We start from the raw sequence: 22,996 nt of genomic DNA, 5'->3' as shown, positions 1-22,996 counted from the left end.
ACAAGTAACACTTTTATGAACAACTAAAGATATGAAAGATTGCAAGTGTACAAATCAATATATTTAATAATGTCATTCATAACCATTGAGGAAAATTATATCATTTATTATGCTATTAACGTCCTCCTAATAAAGCAGTAGCATATACCTATAGGTCTCTTCAGCGCTGTCAAGTCAGCTGAGAACTAATTATAACCACTGTAGAACTTCGACTTATTACATAGGTGAAAATATTTGGCAATTTAATTCCCAATAAACATCAATTTCACATGTGTAATGAAGGCAGGAGCGTGATATGCAAGGTATATTTAAAATCTATATTGATTACAATCTAAATAGGAATTCCAAATGTATATTTGTGCTATTATGTAATATGATGGGTGACGCTGTATTGAAAATAAGATGTGCAAACTGATATTATGCTAATTGAATATCATACGGTATGTTTTTCATTGAAGATGTCGTAACTTTGATTATCTTCAGGTAGGTATTTGTTAAATCTACAAATACATTGATAGGTATAGACAGAACTACTTTGCTTCAATTTGTATTTGTATTTGAATTATATTTCAATTAATCTTGATTTATTGAATCATAATGAGAATAATATTGAGCTCCATATTTCTTAGTATGATAATTGAAGATTTTTTCAGTTTATTCGCTTATCCGATGTAGATACGGAATGATTCGATTTAGATACGAAAAACATATACATAAGAGAATGAAATAATTTCTGGTGGAATGGCTTTATTTTTTCCGTGGATAATATAATTTTTCCGACTACGCTTTTCAGGAGGTGGAAAGAAAGAAAAAAGATTGGGAATTGATAGAGATGGAGTATTTTTTGACCTGAGATTTATAGCCGTAGCAGCGCATTCGCTCCAGGAAATATCTGCGAGCTCCATCATCGATTCACAAACGTGGAATCTGAAACGATTCATGATATTTTATATACAAAGCGAGCAGACGAAAACAGAACTCCGCCTTATCAACATTTCAGGAAAACGTTCTGGCTCATCATTTCAATTTATTATTTAGTGTAGATCTCTGAAATCGTTTGTGAAAAAATTGTTTCTCTGAAATTTTCAGAATAGGAGTTTTCGGTGTTATACGAACTGACGATTGACGAAAAAATCAGATCATCTGCCATCTAAAGTTTTGTTAGAAATCGGGATATCATGAGATTCAATTGAAGATGTCTGAAAACTTCTTTTTGAATTTGAATGATGATCATTATTTCAAGTATATAACACGTGCACTAATATAAAAAAACATAATTAAACATCGAGATACATGGTTTGAACTGTGGAGATTTCGAAATGGAGTATATGTGTCACCCTTGAAGGTAATTATGTTCATGAATAAAGTCGAATTTGAATTTCTAATATCCAATAAGTGTGAAAATTTGTAAATTTATGACGATATTTAACTCATTCACTATGAGTCATCAGTTCCTAATCAACATTATAATTCAAACAATGAAAAAAAATTAATAAAATGATAAATCAGAAATATTAATGTATGTACACACGAATATGACAGAGAGAAATACAGAATATGACTACTACACTAAAATCACGATTTCGACAGATATACTACAGGGTTTTGACAAATATAATACAAGATTTCGACCATTATCTGTGATGAAGCACACGTTTGTTCCACTCAATTAGAAGCTAATATATTTTGCGGTGTATAAAGAGTAAAGAGTAAATTTTATGTTCATTACTGTGCACAGTTTATATTTTTATGAAAATCTACAGTATTATAGAGTTTATTGAATGTATTTTCATGAATAAACTCTCTTATTATTATATTATTATTATTATATTATTATCATTATTATATTATTATTATTATTATATATTTATATTGAAGAATCTCAACAAGTTCTATTGTCAAATCAAATCGTTCATGAATTTAAACTTTATCCATGCCAACCATGACCGTGACCACCTCTATGACCTCCATGACCATGACCACCTCCATGACCGTGGCTACTTCCATAGCCGCCTCCATGACCATGACCATGACCATGACCACCTCCATATCCTCTATGGCCTCCATGGCTATACCCTCTATCAGCTTCACAGAGGACAGTCCCTAACATAGCGGCAACGATGATGAGAACCTATGATTTAAAATTATAAAAATTTCTTAATTAGTAATTTTGTTTTTTATTTGAGCGATGTTTATTTAAAACGTAGCTTGTTCCATATAGTTACCAAATTCGAAGTATGTAAACAAATGTTAGTAATATGGGACAAACAGTTCACAAACACAGTTAAAAAGTTCTATGACATTTTATGGAGATCTGAAAAAAATGTATCTCAATTGCCATTTGGATGAAAACTAGTTTTTATCCAGGAAACCTTAAAATTTAGGCATCGGAACATGTTTAAAATTTAATTTTCTTTCAATACATCTTATAATATGCAGGTCATTCCATTTGAAAAAACACAATTTTTATCATTTTAGTATGTCTCATGCCTGTTATTTTGAACAACGCTATATGATTAGGGACGTATTTTATTACACGTGAATGATACACGGGATATTGGTAACTCATACCCAAAAATTTCAGCTTTCTAGGATTCCAAATGTTCAATCGAAGCTCTGTTTTCCACAAAAAAAGTACCTAAATCCATCAATTACCCGAAAACCGCTAGAGAAAATTGATATAAGCGGCAACACCGCAGAGCTGAAAAAAGAAAGATAGAGTAGTGGTTCCTACCCAAGAATGTAAATTTTCAATAAAATTCTTCTTTCCATTCTCTGTGAAAGTCAAGGGTAACAACGACCGTCGATCACCCTGTATATTTAGAGGGTTTTGTTGAGTTAAAGTACGCAATAGGCATGTGAATGAACACTGACTCTAAAGCTTCTGAGGCCAAGTCACACCATACAAAATCTTATGTAGGGTGAAACCATCGAATTACAAATTATTCCAATGTGTCTTACTAGTCTTCGTTTGAATTGAGTTTAAGAATAACATTGAAGGCACTATTTACCACATTTTATTTTTTAACAGGAAAATAAATCATAACTTCACAACCGGAGAATAAATACAATTTTACTTATTTTTATTTTCTAACATTTAAATCCATGAAAGAGATGTTTTTGAATAATATGCAGTTTCCATGGTTTATTTTTATTATTATGTCCATGGATACGTATATTCAAGGATTTGAGGTCTCAAAAGTGAATATAAAATTAGGTCATTGGATCTAGAAATTCATGATCAATATCAGAATCTAAGAATAACAGCATAACCATTGAGTGAAAACAATATGGGGGACAAACAAAAACCAATCCCGGTGAAAAGTCTTTTGTATAAGCACCTTTTAAATAGAATTATTTCGGAAAATGGTGGTCTGTGATCGGTATATTTCTCCAATAGGACAATAATGTAATACTATTTTATTTTGATACATATTGTTTTCACTGCAGTCTAGGAGTAAATTGGGGTACCACACTATTAATACCTACTCGAAGTTAACTATAATTTCAGTTATTATGATTTATGAAACAATATAGCCAATTAATTTCATGAAATTCATAAAACCCCATCGTTTTCATTATTTTCAAGTAAAAATTCAAAGAATTGAGCAAATGGAGTGTATATCGTTTGTTAAGGATTTTGTTGTCCAATATGGACACTATGTACAAATGTTCCATTTGAGAAAAAAGTATTGATGATTGCTCAGTATGTATTCTCATATAATTTATAAAGGGATAGAGTCAGATCCTTTCATGTTTCAGTTTAGATTCAGTTTGAAGTAATTCCCTTCTTTAATTCACAATTTTGAAAATATTTCTATACAGGGTGTATATGAATAGTTGCGAAGAAATGTAGGTGGTCATTCCTTGTCAAAAGATAAGGTGAGTGTTTCACATAAACTTTTTTTGTTTGAGCCCCCTTGCTTAGTTACAGCCTCTTGAAGGCACCCGGAAAGTGGTTTTCAATTTTTTTCATAAAAATCAAGAAATTTACGAAAATTAAATTGAGCTGACATTTTATGCGGGCAAGAAGGCATTCAAAAAAATTTTTGGTGGTGTTCGTTTATGATTCCAAGGAGTAAAAAAAGCCACCGCTCAATCTCGTTTCGCAATAACTTTTTCTATATTCATATTTTACTGATCAATTCTTAACAAATTAGGTCTCGTGTAATTTTTTGCTGAAATTCAAGGTTTTTGAGAAAAAAATATATAAACAGATAATACACCCCAAGTTGTGGAGGCTGGTATTATTTTTGACCTTAAATTTATCCAATAGGCGGTTGACAAAACGATATTTTCATTGAGAACTGGTACAAATTTAAAATGAATGTAACAAAAAAACAATTATGAACTTCTCACAACTTAAAAACCACTTTTCGGGCGCCATCTTTATGGAGTTCAAAAAATAAGTTTATATGAAAAACCCTCTCCAGTTTTTGACGAAGAATCGCACCTTATTTTTTATCGCATCTATTCAGATACACCCTATATAATAACATCAGTATTAATGATTAATGTGAGATATTCAGAATATATATACAGGGTGGCCACTTTTTCAATGGGATTGTATTGGTAACTTTTAAACCATAAGAGTTAGAAGGTCGGTCAAATGGAGAAAAAGTTGCATGCATAAAAGCATTATCAAGCAGTTCAAACAAATCGAGATTATCAGGGCCGGTTATTGAGATATCATAAAAAAAGTAAATTCTGTCATTTTGATTTTTCTTTTTTTCCCACTTTATTTCAAATATCATCAAAAAATGTTACAAAAATTTTTTATTCGACAATAAATTGTTCTCAATTTGACGTAATCAGATTTCGTATCCAACGTTTCGTGCTCTCTGGGCTACCCTCAACCTCATTTTTTTCAATAAGGAACTGTATATTTTATGACACTTTTTCAAATAACTTTTAACGCTGAATTCAACGATATATCATACAATGTCATTCAATGTTGATTTTCAGGTGATTTTGACCCTTATCCAATTTTCTTTGGGTCGGATCTGTAGTGAATGCAATTTATCAAAAACTGCTGTTAATAAAATAGTCAAGAGACGCGAATAAAATGATTTTAAATTTGAATACCAAGCCTTGCAAAACTTATATCATAATGATATCAAAATAGAGTTCGATTCTGGAACAAATGACAAATCAAACAATAGTGATTTCTCGCGAGAATATTGAGAATGTATTGGAAGGTATTCAAGAAGACGAAACAAGCAAATGTATAAAAAGTATGGGTTCCAGAACCGTTAAGTGCATTTTATAAAATGGTGGACATTTCGAACACTTACTTCATTAATTTTCATTTACTTTCGAATAATCATTCGATTTTTCTTTCATTAAATGATAATTCGTTTAATTATTATGAATTGAAATATGTAAATAATTATTACTTGTTTCTTGATTTGATTCTGATATGTTCCATTTAGTTCAAGATGAGTAAGTTGATTTTCTCATCGAAATGTATTGCTTGTTGTTAATTAAACTAAAGGTACCGAAATGTAATACAGATCCGAACCACAGAAATTTGGATAAGGGTTAAAATCACCTGAAAATCAACTTTGAATGACATTGTATGATATATCGTTGAATTCAGCGTTAAAAGTTATTTCGAAAAGTTTCATAAAATATACAGTTCCGTGTTAAAAAAAATGAGGTTGAGGTTGGCCCAGAGAGCACGAAACGTTGGATACGAAATCTGATTACGTCAAATTGAGAACAATTTATTGTCGAATAAAAAATTTCTGTAACATTTTCTGATAATATTGGAAATGAAGTGGGAAATAAAGAAAAATCAAAATGACAGAATTTACTGATAATCTCGATTTGTTTGAACTGCTTGATAATGCTTCTATGCATGCAACTTTTTCTCTATTTGACCGACATTCTAACTCTTATGGTTTAAAAGTTACCAATTCCATTGAAAAAGTGGCCACCCTGTATATGATGTTCCTATATTTTACTATTGAAATTCCAACTGTTGCATTTTTACTGACGACAATCGAACGATAGTCCACGAATAAAAATTCTCATCATATATCCGGTAATTATATTTTTAATGCTCACTCTTTTTTTCTTTATCATAATAAGATTGCATTGATAAACTCCCGCCGCAATTAACAAAGCTATTGCGATTGAGAGATTCGAATAATTTCAGATTAAATCTAATATAGAAATTGTATAAAATTGAAATATAGTAAAATAGCAAAATGAATAATGAGTAGATGAAAAGTTTCCAATATATTTGAATTCTGAATTAATGATGAATTGATAATAAAATAATGAAAAGTTATTTCTTGAAAAAACTTAGTGTCATCAGAAATCATAGATACTATCAGGAGTATCAGGTACTCACCTGATATTTTTGAAACAATGTATAAACAAGTTATTTTACTATAGGTCATAGTTTCAATTATAGTTGGTTATAGTTTTATTCCAGTCAATAAATCTCTCTTTACTTTATTGTTTGTGAAACAACATTTGAGAGTTGAAAAGCAATTTTGAATCATCTCATATTATATCCGTGTAACAATAAAACAATGTTAGCAATTTCACCCTTTCTATCGGAATGGTTAACGGTAAATGAAAGTTCATAAATTAACTCACGTATAGCTTCAGCATATTGTAAAATGTTCAACCTAGAAGACAATTATTCTCGAATAATACAGATCGTGTTCTTTTATACTATATCCACCATAAATATATAAACAATTATCTGGGAAAAATCGTAGTTAACTGCACCTCATGAATATTTTAATTATCTCTTTCTAAGGCATCCTCCGGTGGACCGCAAATTTCTAGAGTTAGTATGCATGTATGCAGTATCAAACAACAATTGTCACATAACAAACATAGCGTGAAAAATTTCCAGAATATCAACATTTATAGGGGCCTAATAGCATTAGGAGTCATTTGAATTGATATAAATTTATATTTTCATGATAAGTAGACAAATTTCAAAATCTTTTGTGAAATTGATGATTGTTATTTGCTATTCGTTTCAACCAACACATTATTCAAGGAAAAGCTTTTGATTTTATCAATTTAGCCTAGGGATAAAAGTTGTCTTAATGGTCGACCTTAGGGCAAAATATTCCCAACTATATAACAGCCTCACAACACAACATGTAGGTCGATTAGATTATTTCATTATTTAAAGTTAAATGATAGTAGTATATCAATTTTTGGAAGCACAGAAATTATAGATGGAAAATTCAAGATTCAAGAATTTATGAAAATATCGATATCGATAGAGTCCAGTCATTCTGAAAATTCTATGAAAAATTTAGACTATATAAAAATCTCGTCATACATATTTGGTTTTATTCTACAGAATATTCCTGTAGTGTTGATCACAGAGTTGATTAATTGAATGATTACAAGAAAAAACGTCCTGATAACGTAGGTCCACCGAAGACATTCAGCTGAAATTTGTCAAAATTTCATATGTGATGGTATTCTCATGTGAAAAACGATGAACAAGTCATTGAGAAAATAATAAAAATAAAAAAAAATTTTCAAAATGTCAAGATAACTCAAATTCCACAAAATGTTAATTCTAACACACTGCATCTTGTAAACGAACTGATTAACAAATTATTATTATTATGTTACTACTAGTTTCTTTTTGTTTTATCGAAAATGTAAATACTCTAAAGTATCTACTTAAATTTTCATTATTTCGAATAACCTATCCATAACAGATAACAACTAATGAATGTTACACGGGATTTAGAAATGTACCTATGTATATACGGCAAACAGGGAGATCTTTTCAAGCAAGCATTAAGGAATATTTCAAATGTTTTCTAACAAGAGAAAGTCAACATATTCCAACCCTTAGTTGCCTAGAAACCTTGCATATCAACATACAAAATGCGAATATTACTCAACGACAAAACAGTGGTAAATATTTTTCTAAAAATCGTTTATTGCTATACTTCCCTCAGTCCTTTATTGTTAACATTAACTCATCCCTATATATTATATATATATATATATATATATATATATATATATATATAAAATTTGTCCATCACTAACTTAAGTTTTTCAAAATGAACTAAATCTGAAGAAGCTACTGTGTAACAAACGATTGTTATTTATATAATAAAATAGTGAAAATCAAATCAAATCAAATCAAATATATTTTCAACCAATAGTCTGTACAAAATTTTATAACTATAATAAACTAAAATAAGAATAACTCATCATTTTATCAATTAAAAGAATTCCAGCAAGTAAAGACCAAGGCAATCAAATGTTTCTAGATCCAATTTATATTTGTTTTATGAAATTTATTCTGAAAAATTACCCAGTCCATGGAGAAGATGATTCAAATAGAATAATTTTATGGTTGGAAATAATTCCTTGAGAAACTTGTTTGAAATGAGATGAGACGCAGTGCGAATTATGGATTAATTTTGATGTTAGTTTCAATATTGTTGATTATCCATTCATTTATAATATAATGCAAATTTCACTAGAGAATTATGTTTATATCTTCACAAATTGGTTCGTGATTATTGAATCATTCTTTAAATCAAGTACAAATTACTTTGTTTCTTTTTTCACACATATAATCAACACTTATATTGAAAGTAATAAACATTAAAAATGAGTAATACTCTCTAGAAGGTTATTAATAACTACTATTAGCCATAGGACTTCATCCAGGTAGCAGCAATAAATTTGGGAATAAAACCGAAGTTTTTTTCAACAAATGGCGGGGTAGAATGGGGTCTAAGATATAAGGGGCGAATTGAAGGAAAAAGGTCTGAGATAACATACAGGATTATCTATGTTGTTGTCGTTGTCTCGTTGCCTTTTACTCAGAAAAGAGATTCTTGGGCTCACCGCAGCATGTACCGAGGTTATCCATCTCGTGGTCCGAATTTCGCAGCCGTCTTTCTATGACAAATGCAGACAGAACTGTCATACTGTCAAGGGAAGATAAGCATTTAACACTTCGTCACACATATGCACGCGTGAGACACATATGCACGCGTCATATCTGTGAGATACAAAATCGGTTAGTTGGAAAATCGATGATGGAACTGAACTTTTCACGATTCCTGGATAAAAAAGTAAAAGAAATAGAATACACCTAAATATAAAATATAATCTATGTTCACTCGTTTATGAAGGTAAATAAATAATAGTAAATACAATATTCAAATAATTATAATTTCTGGTAATATAAACATATAATTCAGTCATTGTGTTTGCAATGGTCCTAGTGACTCAGTAAATTTGGATTAGTAACACTAAGTACATGATCGATAAGTTGTGTAAAATAAGAACTTGAAAAATATTGGTGTATGAAAAAACGAAAGAAAAACTAGGACTCCATATTAAAACTTGATAAATATCGCATTACTAGCAAATAGGTCACAAAAATATCACAAAATAACAGAGAAATCATCCTCAACAACCACTTCCTTTCAGAAAATTTCACTCCAAATAATTTTTTTCTTCGCTTTGTCCAGTGTTCCTTTCTACAATCGCTGCTTCATCACAGTGAAGGTCCTTTTCGTTCGATATAGTGTTTCATTGAGATGAATTTTTTTTAAACTCTTTTCTTGTCATCTTTAGTCTATAATCTATAAATGAGAAAAATTTTAGTTCACCTGAAATAATATTTAGTTATTTCGAACATTATATCTAATAACAAATAAATAGTTACATGGTGTTTATATCATGACTACACACGGTGTATCTGTGAGATACATTAGCACCAATCTGTAATAAAATACCAAATATACAAAAATGATTATAATGACAAAACAACACCACTCAATAGAACTCAAAACAAAATGTTGAATTCAAAAATATTTGTTTTCGGAATACTTACATTTTTGCACGTGCCATATCTATAAGCATAGTATACTATGCTATAAGATACACAATGCTCAACTTTAGTGATGACCAACTTGAGCTTGAGGAATAGGTTAAAAATTAAAGGGGAACAACGTCCAGCTCCACGAGCCAAACTTTTGATGAAGATTATAGCAATATGTATCGTTCATAAAACTTATGAAAATTTGCTACAAAATAAATGATACCCTGTTGTAGTCAAATGATTACGGATTTTTTTGTTCTGAAATTAATGATGTGGAATTGAAAGATATGTGGTTCCAGCAAGATGGAGCCACAAGCGAGGCAACAAGGCACACAACACGACCCGTTTTGGCTTTATAGCAAAAAAATTCCAAGGACGCGTTTCTCGTTTCGGCTATGACAATTGTGTTTATGCCGATACTCCTTAGACTATTGACAAAACCAGCATTCGTCAGTTTATTGGTGAGGTATTGCTCGAAATGTGCTGGCAAGTCATCAAAAATTACCTAACAAGGATCGACTCTTATGAGAGATCATGCGGAGGGCATTTAAATGATGTTGTATACCATACATAATGGCAGATTTTTATTGAAATAAAAATTTTACCCACTCAATGATAGTGGGTTTCGGAATCTCAAAATAGATAACCCTTTAGTTATACTAACTGTATTCCAATACCGTCTATCCAAACGAGTAGAGCATACAACGACCGCATACAAATTCAAGAACGATTTTAAAAAGTGGACTCTCGTGAACTCGAAACACCACGGGTCCAAGATTTCTCTTTGAGTTACGTAGGTAAAGTTCGACTAAAGTTCAACTACTCGCGTAGTTTGAGTTAAACAGGTCATTCTTGATTAAATTCTTTTAGACTTTTAGAGGTGATGAGATATTGTAAACCAAATGAAAATTGATAGGGGATGTTTTCACAATTCTTGAGGTTTTTCGAAAAATATTTAGTAAACAGAATCTGCTAGAATCTGTTTGGTCATTTAACAAAGTTTTTTACGACAACTGTCAATTCCTGAATGTTCAGTTCCAGAGCCGTCGCTAGGGGGTAGGCGGTCGCATAGGCAAAATTCAAGGGCGGCATTTCAAGCTTGATCAACAAAAATTACATGTGTAGAAATTCAAAAGACCGAATAAGATTTAATTTAGTCATCAACAACAGGGAGGAATACCGACAAATTTAATTAATATCAAAAACCATCAAAAGTGCCGCATTATATATTATACTCATAAATATCCAGATTTGGCGTGATCCCCTCATGCTCATGCTGTATACGAGTTATTGACGCTAAAAAACACATGCACTCATCAGGCGTTCGCTTTACGTTGCCGAATTTTATTGCCACTTGGGGTTCTGGATTATTTTTTTTTCAATTCTCTAATCTGAATGTTGATTCTTCAGAATTAAATGCAAAATATAAGAAAACAATTCCATTTCATCGCTTCCAACTGATCCTTCTTAAGAAATATAAGAAGTTTCATCATTTCATACCTCATTCCATTATTTTATAATATTCTTCATTTTTTATATCAAATTATCCAGTGTTGGACGTAGGCGCATTCGAATTGAATAATGGTTCATTCGCACCATCGATAATTTTAAAGGTAAAAAAAAACAATTTTCAAGCTTTTTCTAAAATTGAAACTGCGGGGCTATCTCTAGAGAGGCGGCAAATATTGAAGGGCGGCATTATTCACTTTTTCTGGGAAATCTGGATTACTGGAAGAAAGAATTAAATAATTTTTTTTTATTCGAACAAATTTCACAAATAATTTTTTTCATCAAATTTACTGATCTTTGCATCGTGAATATCTGTAACATCTATTCGAATTTGAAATGATCGTTCATTGGTATCATCCGGTTGTTTAATTCAATCATATCAAACGAAATGTTCGAATGTTATATTTAGTCAAAACTCAGCAGAAGGATCTGAAACCTGAAATCAAATCATATATTTTATCATTTATTCATTAAAATTCAGTTGAGCACGTTTATTGTTTATTGGATTCAATTTATCCTAAATCATCTATTGCATTAAAATTTGAATCCATAAAAAATAATTACACTTGAAATAGATTTTTTCCTCCCTAAAATATATTTTATACTTCCACACTGAATCTTTGAAAACAAATTCACCAAACCAACATCCACTCCAAACTCTACCGACCCCCCTCCCCCCGTTTTTTTGCTTAGTACAAAATCCCAAACCTGAAAGAGTTTCAATTTGTATTTTTGCCTGGGCTGTAGGACCCCGATTATCCAATATCAATTTTTAGCATTCTGCAGAGTAAGTTTCGGCTAGGGCGGCAGTTTGGCTAGCGACGGCCCTGTTCAGTTCAAACAATTCATAAATTAATATTTTAACAGAAACTGATCGACCACTTATTCTTCCTCTCTCACTTTTGACGTGTTTTTTCAACGAAATTAACGCCAAACTAACCTATTAGCATATTTATAAGAATACTATTGCAAATACCTGTTGGATGATTATAAATTTACAAAGAAAAATTGACCTTTCTCGGCTGCTACCGGAAAAACTGTTACTTTCGCAAATATTTGCCAGGCTATTTTTTATGGGCCACTATGTACCAGTGAGTACTTGAAGTTCCATTGGAACGAGTCTCACCTCTCTACTCGGTATAGAATCACTAAATGAATTTTTTCAAAATAGTGACTTTCGGTACTGACTAAGGCTTCTAGGATAAATACTAAGATCATTAGAGTTTATTTAGGGCATTTTTTCGATCATATACCTTCTTCCTGGAATTTAAATAGTTCTTGATTATGACGATGAATTGACTATCAGAAAATAAAATATGAATCTCAGAAGTTTCAATAGCTGAATATGATTGACTCGTTCGAATGATGAGATGATTCCTGATATAATTATTCATCTTGCTATATGATTAACCAGATATTGTTTACGAAATATTCACAGTGAATCAATTAACTTTATTGTTGTTAATAAGGATGATCTTCGAGGCCACTAATTGGATATTAAGCGATCATCATTTGAATAATTGTTCGATATTTTTAGAATATTGGAATATGTACGTTGTATTTGTCCAAGTTCGTCGTCATATCCTGTTTGAAATACTGGTTATGAATAAGAAGATGAAGAAATTTTATCCCTACAAGAATGAAGTTCAGATGAAAGATTTGTCCAAAAAAATCAATTCTGAATGAGATACATTTCATAACAGTTTTTGACCAAAGTCTACTACCTAAGATATTTTCTGTTATATCCTAATATTTTATACTGAATAAGTTGCATTATTTTTCAATACTTATGGTTAGTTATATGGAAGAATATCTACCTATATCAAAAATATTGTAATTATGTGATTAATCAACTCGTTTTGTATTTAAATGGATTTCTATAAAATATAACAGAATTTCACTCAATATAATTAATTCCAATTTTCGCTCTTATTTTCGTTGGAATCAATTTGAAAAGACCTTCGATTTATTGAATATGTTTAATGGAATCTCTATGAACTGCATCACGTTTGGATGACAACATTAAAAGCCTGACCTGAATACTTTTATCTATACAAATAACCAAGCAATTACGGCATCGATCGATATACATGTAGTGGAAAGAAAATGCAACAACCATAGGGGTTAATGACAAATGAATATGCCAGGGGTGTCTGTATATATAAAATGTCTCTAATCGATGGCGGATTTACCAGCAGGCTAAGAAGGCTGAAGCCTTGGGCGGCAAATTGACCTTATTTTATTGATTCTGATTGATAGAAATTAAAGAAAAAACACATACAAAGAACGAATTTCGAAAATTGGAGAAAATTTAAAATATTCAATTAAAATTGAAATAAAGTCCTATATAAAGAACCAAAAGCTCAATATTTCATGATCTCCCAATGAACAATTGCTAAACCCTTTGTAAAATATACTGAATAAAATTTCATACGACTGCTTCCCTCGTCTTAATTTCCACCAATTACAAATGCGAAATTTTGAATTATAAATAGTTTCTAGATGGAAAAACTGTTTGATAGCATCTGTCAGCAGTGTTCACGTGATTACCTACTATTGTCACCAAAAATTACAATACCCTTGATAACAAGTAACTATGGTCTCATGAAATAGTCTTGTCGAATACCAAATACCATTCGGGCATCTAATTTTACCTTTGAAAGAAATCGAAAAAACAAAATGCACAGTAATATCATATTTTTTCAACAAAAACCATTCGTGCAGGTGCCAAAATCCTAGTTTTCGACTCGGATTTTTGTTGCCACCAGCACTCATGAGTTATGTTTCTTTTTCAAATATTACTTAGCAACGTGTTTCTATAATTTTTCAAAAATAATGTTTTTAGATAATTATATGCAGAGAAACATAATCAACGATCTGACACGGTATCTTAGTTGTGAATGATACATACAGAAAGTTGATGCAGAAAGGATGATGAAGCACGAATCTTAAAGTTGGATGGAAAATGTATTTGATATGATTGTAAGCTGACGTATCAAAATTCAAAGGTGGCAAACGTTGAATTACAGGGGGAAAATCTATAAATCCGAAACTGTCGTATAGTGCTTCGAATGACCGATTTAATATCTGTTAATAAATGTACCTACACCACATTTCTAAACTCGAAATTAGATTGCCTGTTAGAATATACAATGTGTAAGAATTCTCACATTGTATATTCTAACAGGTAACCTAAGTTCGAGTTCTGCCTGAAAAACGAATGCTTGGTTGATTTGCCGTGAAATTTTTGTTGATTTTTATAGTATGATGCGAAATTTTAGGTATATCATGTTGTATATACTAACTGACAAATAAAAATTTCTTTGTCAAAATCGATTTTTCTCTTTTCAAAAATATACTAACTTACAAAGAAACTGCAACATCCAGAAGGAGCTGTTTAAATTTTATTTTTTTTTAATCAAACATAGATAGTATAGCAAGGAGTAAATGATTGAATTTGGAGAAAGAAATCGTGAAGGTTTTTTCATGTGAACAATTTTTGTTACTTAAATATTGTAGTCGTTTTTTGCAAATCTTTCAAATTTTACAACAAACCAGTTCTTCGAGGTGATCCAAAGTCGATGTTTAGTGGTTGTTAATGTGCCTAGAACATGTGTACGCGGAATTTATCGCCAGCAAAGTGAATTTGAAAGAGGTCTAATTATTGGTCTCGGGAGGCGGGGTTGTCATTTCGAGAAATCGCTAATCGTACGAACAGAAATCCAACTAATGTTATGAGATGTTAGTTATCAAGAGTGGTTCCATAATGCCCAAAATCGGAGAAGAGTAGGCACTGGACGTCGAAGGGGCACAAATTAAGTTCAAGATAGAACTCTAAGACTTATGACCATTAAGACCGATTTGCGACAACTTGATCTCTGACTGATGAGTGGTTAGGAGAACAAGGCCATTCTGTAACTTTCCGAACTGTTTACCGCCGGATAAGGACTTTTGGACTGCAGCATTATCGACCCCATCTTGTGTTACCTCTGACGGTTGAGCATCGCAGGCAACGGTTACAGTGGTGAAGAAAACGTCATCATTGGATTGTGGAATGGCATCAGGACGTCTTTTCTGATGAATCATGTGCACATGATGGCCGAAGAAGGGTTAGACGACGTCGGGGAGAAAGACGCGAACCTCAGTTTGATGCTGAGCGTCATGTACAACGGACTGTAGGCGTTATGATATGGGGTGCCATTGCATAAGCAATTAGGTTACCTTTAGTCTATATTCGAGGTAACATGACAGCGATGCGTTACCTTTAAAAAATAGTGGAGCTATATGTTCTACCTTACCTTAACCGACTCCAGAATTTCAGAAAGATAATGCCCGACCTCATGGTGCCAGAGTTAGTTTAAACTTTTTCGAAGCGACACATGTAAATCTTTTGCCATGGCCGCCCAGATCCCCCGATCTATCGCCCATAGAGCATGTTTGGGAGATCATGGGTAGAAGGCTAGGAAATTTACTCTAGCCCCCACAGACTGTCGCGGCTCTGAGACATGAACTACAGGTAGCTTGGGATAGTATCCCTCAAGAAGAAATAGAGCATCTTATTGCACCAATGTCGTGAATGTTGGGGAGTGTATAGATAATCGTGGTGGACAAACATATTATTAACATGTTTATTAGAAAAAAATTGTAAACCCTTTTTTTTCTCCAAATTTTAATCATTTACTCCTTGCTATACTATCTATGTTCTTTTTCAAACAGCTCCTTCTGGGTGTTGCAGTTTCTTTGTCAGTTTAGTATATGTATATTTGAAAAGGAAAAAAAGCGAAGGGGGCACAGAAGTTTTTATGATTTACATTTAAAAAAGCACAAGTTTGTATTATAACTTCGAAACTAATTGCAATAAGAATAAATTATGAAACCAATGGATTTTCGTGAAAGAAGTGCCTCTAGAATTATTTCTCCCTTTACAGCACAAATAATAATGTAGTTATGGGAACTTTATTCTCTTATAGCTTGAAAACAGTTGAATTGATTAGGTTGCGGATTTCGTCAAATCAATTCTCTCAAAAATCGATCTCTAAAAATATGACATAAATTTTTTCCATCGTGAAGGTATTCTGAGATTTCTCAACTAGAAAACGAACATAGACAAAAATTTGGCTTTAGAGTTAATTCTTCGAACGGACCAAATTAGTCTCACCTTCATCTTTTGAATAGTGTGCCAGCATTTCGAAGAGCGTGTTTATTGATAGCTGTTCAACATACAACATTGCAAACATGGAAAACTCGATTTAGATCTTCCCATTTCAAGCGAAGCGGCTGATAACTCTATTAAATATCAACAAAGCATTAAATATCAACAAAGCAGCCTGTTATCTTTGGAATGGCGCCTTTCATTAGTTGTGGTATCTTCGGGGTTATAACATTCACGTGGATGTGCCGGAATTCATGTATGAAAATGAGGGTTAACGGGATGTCAGAGGGGGTTTTGCCAATGTTGAACCGAATTTAATATTGCTCCTAACCGATCGAACGGTGAACTAGAACTAGGAAATTTTGGAGAATAGGATGATCCCTGCACCTTGAACAATATCGATTTACTATAACAAAGAAAAATGAGTCAAAATGGAAATAGATAATACAGTCGACCCTCGATAATTTGAAACTCAAGGGACCGACAAAAAAGTTCAAATTACCGAGAGTTCAAAATATTAAGAGTTCAAAGGAACCTTAGGGTGTTAGGATGAAATTCAAATAAACGAAGTACTGATGATATTGCATATGTACATTCTACACATCTATATATACAGTGCCCCTGCTGAAAACGTAACAATAACAACATGACCTCCTTCATAAAATGCAACCTCCCCTCCTCCCACCAAAAATATCACCTGCTCCGATAATAACATAGAACTTTCTATTTCCGATAAAGAATCTTGTAATCGTGCTAAGAAAAAATTAAATTCTGGTGAATGAAGAACATTGAAATATTTTAATATAATGGACCATTTTTCATTTTTTGTTAAGGATTAATTCTAAAAATTTAAGTAAAATGAAACAAAAATGTGGAAGAATCATTGAAATATCTCTAGAAATGAAAAAGTTATGGGACTTTGAAGTTGCGCTTGGAAGAATAATTTCATAGTCTAGTGTGTGACGTCACGCCACTTACACGAGGCGACTGGTATTCGCAGAGTGCTTACGAATTCATTGGTGTACAATCACTTGTGCCGTTCGTGTCGTGTTTTGTTCGTTACACGATGGCTGAAATAACTTACTGTATACATACATATAAATAACTTTTTTCTTTTTTTACTTTTTACCCCTCACATAAATATGTTTTGCCATTGATAGACTTCAACAACCAGTACTCAACTACAAACTGTTTATGAAACGATTTTTAAATAAATCATCGTTATAAGTTGAACCATGATGAAGCAAACTCAAAAGTAGATACTTACTTGAAAAGTTTAACTCCTTTTATTTCTGCACTGACATAAGACGGATTTGAAGAAAAAACTCCGTCACTACGAATATATCTATTTTAGGCATATTGTCATTTTGTCCTTTCACGAAGACTTCTTCCATTATGGTGACATAAACACAAAACTCGAGTTAAAACTACACTGTACAACTACAAACGGCGCGAGAGCCTTGGCGCGGCTTAGTATTTAAACGTAATTTATGGTGTAGCGATCACAGGCAAGAGCCGTGACGTCACAGACCAAAGACGTTCCGCGCTAAAATACGTAAATTTAAATAATCTATTTCTCAGTCATTTATTGATAGATTTTCAAAATTTTTTCACTGATTTATCAGTTTTGCTCTATATTTTAATTCTATCGTGTCAAATATAGTATTATCAACATCACTGAACTAGTCCATTATAATATTATACCGGGTCTTTTTTAGGTTTTTTAATTGAATGAAAGAGCTACTTATGCTGTAGGTATCTTGATTTATTCCTGGACTCCTTCGACGCCGATAAACAATGCGTAATTAATATCTATATTTGATATTCTCATTCACAAGACACAGCGTACGATCGATGAAAGATATATACAATATACAGAAGGCGGTAGGGCATGCAAAGCTTCCAAAACGAAATGGGATTAAAAACAAGTGAAAACATTTGGCATTTAACAGTTACTAGTTTCGAATGCAAAATCGTAGGAATTTTCCATATGTTGAATGTGTAAACAACTTCCACATAATTCGAAAGAGAAGATAGTGTTGTTTTTCTTCTTTGCTAAATACATTTCATCCCTCTTTCAATTAGGGTAATAGGCAATGCTGTTTATATTGGTTGGGTTACCATGTGTTATTTATTGCACAGGCGGCTTAGTAAAGATGGTTTGGAGATTTTTATTGCAGGGAATGTTGATAAACGCAGCGGAGCGGAACAACCTCATGTTGTATTCAAGAATCAAGACTAAATTTTTTAGACATATGAAAAGGCGGCCACAAACTGGGCTAAATTGTCGCCCCTCGAATAGAGGCGCCTGAAACAGTCGCTTCACTGTTTCTCCCCTAACGCCGGCCCTGTATATACAGGGTGAGTCTTTGACTTGTACATATATTTTAACCGAAGGTTCTTGAGGTCAAAAGAAACACTTTTTTCATTTACCATTTTTTCCGATTCGGCCCTGTTAAAAAGATATAGCCATTTTAAATTTTCAAAATGAGCTAATTCACCCCTGAAAACCGGAACACTGAAGTTTTCTCAAGAATAAGATATACCTTTTGAACCTTGGAAATAAGCTACTAAATTAGAAAAACCATCATAAACTCACGTTTAACATTCCATTTGTTGAACAAAGTAGTGTTTATAAATCAAATAAATGAGTTATTCCAATTTCGTTGACGCTAAAGATTAAATATTCTTCTCTTGATTTTCTATTTAATTTTCGATAATTATAACGAATTGAGCTCGCTACCACCCATATTAGCTCTGATATTCATATCCATTCATTCATTATATTTCATTTATATGATATCGTTGTTTATTTAATTTTGTACAATGCCATTTAACCTTAAAATCTCAAATAAATATTTATCTGTGAAAGTTCTAACACAGACTATAGTAATCTGTGGTTTCAAGTTTAAATTTCAAATCTCGAGTGATGCCAAATTATAAACACAGCAGTTCGGTTCGAATAATCTATGTTCTAACCTAAAATTTAATTTACAATTTACACTGTTATTGTTGTAAGATATTTGTTATGAAATGAAGCATTCGATTTGTTCCAACTATCTCATGAAAATATTGGAATGCATCAATATTTTTGAAGCCATCAGAATGAAAATATGGAAATATGTAAAATATTCTGGCTCTGTAATCAATGGAAAATGTTAGACTCCACTTGTAATCAAATTTGTTCTTAATGTGTACCTACATTATAGCCAACTCTACTACTTGATTCATCTTGATTTTGCCATTGAAAATAAATGAGAACTATTCAATATAAATATCCACAATAGAATATCCTGTTTCTTTGAACTCACCTAATTTGTTTTCACATTAAAACAATTATGGCCCTCTTGGAAGTATGTCAATCATATGCTCTTAGGATGAAATTATGGAATAGCAAAAGAATAAAAGTATTCAATCTCAATCACATGAAAATTTGTCTAGTATGTATCTAGTCCTAGTGGTATGTTTCGATGTGAGTTTGGATAACCCGAAGAAGAATGCAGTATTGTTCGATAGCAGCAGTCTTTAGTGGGATATTGATTGTTGTCATTATAATGGGACTATTTTGTGAAAACTTTTTTAAACATGGGCTTTATGAATAATCTGGACTTTTCAAAAAGAATGTTGATTTTAGTGTAGTATCTTCTTATTATCAGAGCTGTGCCAAAGCTCAGTAATTTGTAATCAAATCGAGGAGTTGAGGTGAGCTTATTCAAATTACTTCATTTTCAAACTAAGTTGGCTAGTACTTCAATTCTAAAATCTGAGACATGACATCATAGTAAATATTCAGTTCTGTGGTTTTTTTTCCACAACAGAACAGAGTTGCATTCAGCCAAAGTACCCAATTTTTTGAATTTCACAGATAATTTTTTTTTTTTAAGATCAAGTTATTCGAAAACGGCGCTTTGTACGAGAAAATATGAAGAATACTTTTATTTTTAAAATTAGCCAAATATTCTTCAATGAACGTTCAAATTACTCTTAAGAGTTGGTTTCTTCGAATTTCTGGTATTTTTATGGGATATAATGTTCATAATAAAGAAACAGAAGAATGTGTATGGAATCTTGTGTTCGGAGAAGATGTATCACATCAAAAAAAAGCTATATTTCAAAAATCATTTCCTTCGATACAACCATTTACGAGATATAGCCGAAAATCACATTTTTTTAACGATTTTCAACAGCCTGTATCTTTTTAACCGGGCCGAATCGGAAAAAATGGTAAAGGAAAAAAATGTTTCTTTTGACCTCAGGAATCTTGGGTTAAAATATATGTACAAGTCAAAGACTCACCCTGTATATGATTACAAAAGTACATATTATATGAAATATGAGTAAACGTACATTTTGGAAAATAGTCCGTAATTTTCTTCTGAGTTAGTGATTTCCATCTAGCATTGTCCAGGGTATTTTCTATAGTGTTGAGAGCCTAGAAGAAATCAACGTTTGGTTCCGCCCAGGGGATATAGTTGCATAGAGAGTTTAGAGAAGATTTTGCCTCGCTCAATGTGACTAGAATTGGTGGTTGCTCTTCATCAGTTTCTTCCTCATCCTCATCTTGATAGGCCAAACGTTCAGTATCGGTTAGGATACCAGGGACATCAACTGGAAAATATTCCTCAAACGTTAACTTTTCACAATTAGGTAGGAGGCTCCGTTATGATTCCATTTTTCTGCTTCAATAACACGTCGACTCATTTTTATTCCGAAGATTCGAAAAATTGGATTTGATACAAAGCAATCCTAAAGAAGATTGCGCATACACAATCAGAAAATCACAAAAGTCACAGAAGTGAGGGATTCCAGATCATTGATTGTCGACTGCAATAGACAAAAAAGTAGAATGAAGATTGCATCAATAATATAACGTTGAAGTTAACTGTCCTACGTTAGGCTCAAAATTGTAAAACGGAATCGACAGGTGTAATATTGCCTATATCAGAAATTAAATTCTAAAGAAGTTTCATATTGAACGAGCTATCTGAGCAGCTGTCACTTCTGAAGCTGTCATCTTTTGACATTAGTCAAGGAAAAACTACGACAATACTCAAAATAAAACAATACACGCTTCAACAATTCGATTAAATAATTGAAATTAATTACAGAAATGGTGAAGATTTTTACTAGAATATGAGAAATGCAAGCAATGGATTCATTTCATGGGTATTCAAATATTTTGTTAACCAGACTCTAGGTAAGATCTGGAGGCCTCTAATCTTCTGTGAATTGATTATATAATTTTCACTTTATACCTACGCATTCTGAAGAATTATTTTGTTTCAATTTCGAATGATAACATTGGAAACAATACACAAATAACGAATAGCCCTTTTTCATTACTTACGGAGAACAGAAGAACTGTTCTTTCTGCGAATTGCATTTTGGTTGATTAAAATTTCGATTCCTCTTGGAATGTACACAATAAAACTGGCGGTATGGCGAACGATTGCTTTTTAACATTTCAGCTCACTAACTCAATCCGGCAAAATCCGGAAGCGAATTCCTAGAGCACTAACAATGCGCCAGTCATTTGTTACATTTTACGCTTGCGAAAATCCACGGGGACTGACAATTAAATATTCCGGAACATCTTTCTCTCTCTTTCTACCCATCTGGTGGCAACAGGCTCATAAACTTAGCGAACAGTAAATTTTGCGTCATATCAGCTTAATATATTCGGAGCGGAAATTTCATTAATATCAAATTCACTTCTAGTATGTAGAGAGTGTTTAGGAATTTTTGAGACTTGAATGATTCATTTCATTCATATTTCAAATATTTATGTTTCCTAAATTTACTTGTTGTGGATATGGTTTATTATTTGCTAATTCTGAGATTTATCTACACATGTTTTATTGTTTGAAGTTAATAATTTTTTGAATTGCCTTTTCTCAAAAGGATATAGGTATATACAGGGTGACTCTTTGTCTTGCAAATATTTTTAACAGTAGATTCATGAGGTCAAAAGGAACACTGTTTCCTCACCATTTTTTCCAATTCGGAAATGAGGTGAAAAGATATAGCCATTTCAAATTTTCATAATGAGCTATGTGACCCATGAAAACCTGCACACTAAATAATGAAAAATAACATTTCAACTTTGGAATTGAGCTGCTTCATTAGAGTAATCAGCATAGACTCACGTTTTACATTCCATTCGGCGAACGAAGTACATTGTATAATACAATTAGATGAGCAATTTCGTTTGCGATAAATATTGAATAATCTTCTCTCGATTATATTTCATTCTTTTTCATTTAATTTTTTACAAAAGGTACCTACCCATTTCACATTCCATTTTCATATGAATCAAAGAATGATATTTATCTGTGAACATCAAATGTTGCCAAGTTCCAAGTTGCCAGAACACGGACATGACAAAAAAATCCCCATCAGTATAATAAGCTGAACCAATGTGAATAACGACCTTAGAAATTAGAATAATAATTGTTCCACAATATCTTTAGGCTGTTTTAAGTTTATATGTT

At 32.1% G+C, this 22,996-nt stretch overlaps 2 protein-coding genes across 4 annotated transcripts in view; one reads left to right on the top strand and one right to left on the bottom strand.

The window, feature by feature from the left end:
* Window positions 1-22,996, top strand: part of LOC123682994 (sodium channel protein 60E-like) — a 222,303-nt gene that overhangs the window by 34,681 nt on the left and 164,626 nt on the right. The window lies entirely within an intron of this gene.
* LOC123683022 (cold and drought-regulated protein CORA-like) lies at window positions 1,759-22,018 on the bottom strand. Of its 2 annotated transcripts, none has more exons than XR_006747930.1 (2): window positions 6,610-6,965; window positions 1,759-2,131 (listed from the first exon to the last, which is right to left on the bottom strand). XR_006747930.1 is itself a non-coding variant. In XM_045621923.1 (2 exons), exons 1-2 carry the CDS (start codon window positions 21,886-21,888, stop codon window positions 1,928-1,930), a joined length of 240 nt encoding a protein of 79 aa, XP_045477879.1. In that variant the 5' UTR covers window positions 21,889-22,018; the 3' UTR covers window positions 1,759-1,927. The 2 variants fall into 2 exon arrangements, 1 of the variants encoding a protein (XP_045477879.1); XM_045621923.1 differs by lacking the exon at window positions 6,610-6,965 and adding an exon at window positions 21,853-22,018.

This window comes from Harmonia axyridis, chromosome 1 (assembly GCF_914767665.1).
Source record: "Harmonia axyridis chromosome 1, icHarAxyr1.1, whole genome shotgun sequence".
Lineage (NCBI taxonomy): Eukaryota > Metazoa > Arthropoda > Insecta > Coleoptera > Coccinellidae > Harmonia > Harmonia axyridis.
The sequence above is the reverse complement of the archived record's forward strand: the minus strand, read 5'-3'. Positions and strand labels throughout refer to the sequence as shown.